Source organism: Octopus bimaculoides, chromosome 8 (assembly GCF_001194135.2).
Source record: "Octopus bimaculoides isolate UCB-OBI-ISO-001 chromosome 8, ASM119413v2, whole genome shotgun sequence".
In the NCBI taxonomy this organism is placed as follows: domain Eukaryota; kingdom Metazoa; phylum Mollusca; class Cephalopoda; order Octopoda; family Octopodidae; genus Octopus; species Octopus bimaculoides.
In genome coordinates this window covers 53648183-53653182 of record NC_068988.1, presented here as the reverse complement: position 1 = coordinate 53653182, position 5000 = coordinate 53648183, and the positions used below count along the sequence as shown (strand labels likewise).

Below are 5000 nucleotides of genomic sequence, written 5' to 3'. Positions count from 1 at the left end.
TATATCGTAACATATAATTGCCAACCAAGTGTTGTGTCCTATACAGGACAGTGTTACTGGCATTTATAGCCCCAGGAAGACATCTCTTCCAGCTGGCTAACAACACACATTCTGTGTCCGATTAGTATTAGCTGGAAGAGATATCTTCCTGAGGCTATAAACGCTAGTAACACTGTCCCGTATAGGACGCCACACTTGGTTAGCAATTATACGTTGCGATTCCATATTGCTACTGTTTACATCTCACTCAGAGATTTGATATAGCTTATTTCTCCTTTTTCGAGATCAGCGAATGTGTGGGTGTGTGTCTGTGTGATCACATAAATGTTTACATTCCACATGGCCTTGTATGATGGCATCCAAGCCAGACAGCAATGTTATATTTATAATGTAGATGATATGTCCCATGGCTCTGCACTTGTGGAAACTAGTGAAATAAAAAAGAATTAAACAGGTAAGGGATGATGACAGGAGGAGCATTCATCATCATCATCATCATCATCGTTTAACGTCCACTTTCCATGCTAGCATGGGTTGGACGATTTGACTGAGGACTGGTGAACCAGATGGCTACACCAGGCTCCAATCTGATTTGGCAGAGTTTCTACAGCTGGATGCCCTTCCTAACGCCAACCACTCAGAGAGTATAGTGGGGGCTTTTACATGCCACCGGTACGGAGGCCAGTCAGGCGGTACTGGCAACGGCCACGCTCAACATGGTGTATTTTACGTGCCACCTGCACAGGAGCCAGTCCAGCGGCACTGGCAACGATCTCGCTCGAATGTCTTTTCACGTGCCAGGAAGGCAACGCTGGGCACAGGTGCCATCACGATTTCGCTTTCTGTCATCAAAATACTGCTTCAGTAAGTCTTCATTGAACTTGTGCCAGCATTGACAAACAAACATAAAATGCACGAATGAACACACAGATGCACACACTCGCACATACACATGCTTGCGTGCGTGCACACACATACATCCTCTAGTCAGACTGAAATCTTTTCATTCATTCTCTCATTGTATTTTATCTTTGATTCAGGACTTGCTGCAATTGCTGAATGCCTGGCAAAGTCGCAAAACTCAGAAACCCAAGAAAGCTGTCAGCAATTGTTGTTGTCATTATTCCAAGCAAACCCTAAATATCAGCTTCAACTCTACAAGACGCTCATTGCTCTACTACCTTGTACCTCTCCTAAGGCTCAACAAATTGCTGTCAACTCCCTGAGGCTGGTACAGGTGTGTGTTTGCTTGACTGTTGTTGTTGTTGTTGTTGTTTTTACTGGTTTTGTTGTAGAGCAGAGGTCGAGTAGAATGGAGTGAATAGGATAAAACTGAGCTAGAGCCTTATGGAGTTGAGTGATCTTATCTGAGTGGTGTAAGATGAGATGCAGCAGTTTACTCAATGGAATGGAGCAGTAGCATATCTAGAATGTGTGTTACCTGGGATGCCCTCTGAAATTGTTTCCAACCACCACCACCACCACCATCACCACCACCACTACCACCACTCCCTATACAGGCTTATACAGCAAACTCCAAAGTGCATCCCCTATAAAGGTATCACCCAGGCTGCATCCCCTTGGTTCCCACCCGTATCTATGCTACTGGAGTGCAGTGAGACTTGAGTAAGATAGAACGAATAGGGGAGAAGTGAGGTAAGATGAAATTGAGTAATATGAAGGGCTTATTTTTTACGCCTAGTACTTATTCTGTCAGTCTCTTATGTTGAACTGTGAAGTTATGGGGAATGTAAACACGCCAACACCGGTTGTCAAACAGTGATGGGGGACAGACACAGACACAAAGACACACGCACATAGATATATACATATACATACATATATATATATATATATATATATATACATGTATGTATATATATATTTGTATATATATGTATATATGATTGGGCTTCTTTCACATTCTGTCTACCAAATTCACTCACGAGGCTTTGGATAGCCCAAGGCTTATAGTAGAAGGCACTTGCCCAAGGTGCCATGCAGTGCGACTGAACCCAGAACCATGTGGTTGGGAAGCCAATTTCTTACCACACAGCCACGCCTGTGGTCACCAACTATTTAATCACTGTTTGCTGCCAAAGAGTAGGTCAGTAAATTGCAGTAAGTGATTTCTCTCATACTCGAGCTCCTCCACTCATGCAGTGCTAAAGGTCACTTTACTATACTCCTTACACTCATCATTTGAGTATGAGTGAATGTTTCAGCTATGTTTCATTCTCATTCTACAGCCTGCTATAAAAACTACCCTTCCCTCGCTAGTGGAACCCTTGCTGACCCTGTTGAAGACATTACACTTGGAGGTACAGTATGAAGGTAAGTTAGGGCCAACATTCTTATTTTTTTCTTTCATTAACCCTTAATTGTTCTCCCCCCCCCTCTGTAATCCCCCACAAATATGTTCAGAAATTCAGAAATAATACCATCAAGTTCTTTCCTGATACAAGAGTTGTTGATGTTGTTAAGGTCAGCTGTGATCGAAGAAACCAATGATCAAAGTTGTTCCAGCCATGACCATTCCAACATTTTTCTAAGTGCTGGAAACATAGAAAAACTTACATTATCCATTGTAGCCTTTATTTTAAGATGATAGGGTTTGATTTGAGGAGTATATGACTTATTTTTTGCAGTTATGTCTACAGAGCGTATATCTGGTTGCTTGGCCTGCAAAGACATAGCAACCACATCTCCCTTAAATCACAACCTACACCTTACCATCTTAATAAGGAAAGAAAAATTACTTCATTTAGTTCCAGATACACTATGACTAAAAAAGAAGACATTACTAGAATATATGAAAAAGAAACAAAAAGAACTAAAAAATTGCTAGTATTTACTCCATATATATATTGCTAGTATTTACTCCATATATATATTGCTAGTATTTACTCCATATAACAGTGATTCTCAAAGTGGGCAGTATTGCTCCCTCTGGGGGTGGTGGAAAGTTCCAAGGGGGTGTTGAAGAAAAGTGGGGTAATAATGGGGGAGCAATTCATGTAAAAAGTGGGGTGATAATGGGGTCGCGATTCATGTAAAAACAACAAAACGATGGGTTCATTAGGTTAAGTTTTATTTGTGAAATACGGTTGCCTTGAATTTGCTTCAGAAAGAGGTCTATGTTTGTGATGGTTAGTTTGGATGGTAGTGCTAGGAATGTGACCTGGGTGTCAAGGGGGCAGCAGCCCTTAAATGTGTGTGAACCACTTATATATAACAGTCAGTTTTGTCTTTAAATTTTTGTATTTGGTTAAAAAAAATTATTTCTAATCTTCTTTCTCTTCAGTCACAAATTATATTAAAGAATTAATAGGCTCCAAGCTTACCGATCAGATTCTTACAGGTCTTATCAATCTTTTGGGTCCAGAAACTAGGTGGCTGGCTATACCAGATTCTGTCATAGGTAAGCTGACTGTGAGCATGTTACCATTATTTTGTAATATTTACTTGCCTTCAGTTTCTGTTGATCAAGCACAGAAGGATCTGACAGATTTGCGTAGTGGAGCGTGATTATAATCAGTTCAATTGCACTTGTTATCAACTTTGAAATATTGGTTTCTAATACAGACATAGAGTCAAACATTTTCAACGGGATGGGTGCTGAAAAGTCAGGAACTTTTCAGCACCTCCTCATATATGTACACATACATATATATATATATATATATATAAGTTTCGAAAAGAACAACAACAGACGAGGACAGGTGGTGTAAACAACAAAAGGATGTATTAGTTTAACGCTCGGGAATAGAGAAAGTCTTTAACGTTTCGAGCTATGCTCTTCAACAGAAAGAATAAGGAGAAAAACAAGGAGAAAAAAAATTTGAATGTTGTGGTCAGCGATCTATCATGGCGACTGCTGGACAGAAAGTTCACACAGGAGAGCTAAGAAAAAGGGGAGATATGCATTTGTATACACACACTTGCACACACACACACACATGATGAGCTTTCTTTCAGTCTCTGACTATCAAATCTACTCACGAGGCTTTGGCTGAGTTGGCGCTATAGTAGAAGACATTTGCGCCAAGTACCACTCTATGGAATTGAATCCAGAACTAAGTGGTTGAGAAGCAAACGTCATAACCACACAGCCATACCTGTGCCTATTTACTTAACTAATTATTAGAACTATTGTTCAGTTTACTAATTATGTTTACTAATGAATGTATACAAGTTTTATTCGTTTTGTTTGTTAGTGGACTACACCCTAGTGGAAGGTATGGTCCACTATATTGATCCCCTGTATTTGACTTGGTACTTTATTTTATCAATATCAGAAGAAGAAAAGTTGAAGTTGACCTAAATATGCTTTCAGTTGAGAACTAGGATTAAATCATTCAGTGCATTTTGTCTGACACTTTATCTGTTCTGCTAATCCACCGCAAAAAAAAAAAAAAAAGAAAAGAAAAGAAAAACTTTGGCAGGTTTTGAACTCCAAATCATCATCATCATCATCTTTTAACATCCACTTTTTCATGCTTGCATGGGTCAGACAGAATTCCTTGAAGCAGATTTTGTACAACCAGATGCTCTTCCTGTTGCCAACCCTCATCTGTTTCCAAATAAGGTAATATTTCTCCATGACCAGACATGTTTTTCATGGAAGACCAGACGCAAACAGTTTTGCTCGACTGGCAAAGATGTTCATTTACAATCATCATATGATGTGCACAAACACACACACACACACATATACATCTGTACATAAGCATAAAGATATATATATATATATATATATATATATATATATATACACATACATACACACACACATATATATACACACATACATATACGAGAGGGTGCTGAAAAGTTCCTGGCTTTGAGCAAAAGAAAATGCAGGAGGATCAGTTAATTATGATTTTATCCAAAATATTCCCCTCTCAGATTCACACAATTTTTGCAGTGATCCTCCAGTTTTTCTAAGCCCTGTAAAAGAACTTGGAAGGTTGAGCCTCCAACCCACTCCTACGTATATG

At 39.4% G+C, this 5000-nt stretch overlaps 1 protein-coding gene across 3 annotated transcripts in view; it reads left to right on the top strand.

The window, feature by feature from the left end:
• The window catches only part of LOC106874429 (armadillo-like helical domain containing protein 1), a 28063-nt gene that overhangs the window by 6472 nt on the left and 16591 nt on the right, over positions 1-5000 (top strand). For 2 of the 3 annotated variants that reach the window (XM_014922160.2, XM_014922159.2), the window contains exons 4-6: positions 1041-1237; positions 2250-2334; positions 3305-3421. In XM_014922160.2, the coding sequence (XP_014777646.1) occupies positions 1041-1237; positions 2250-2334; positions 3305-3421 (399 nt within the window). The remainder of the gene's footprint in view (positions 1-1040; positions 1238-2249; positions 2335-3304; positions 3422-5000) is intronic. The other variant, XM_014922161.2, reaches the window with a different exon arrangement.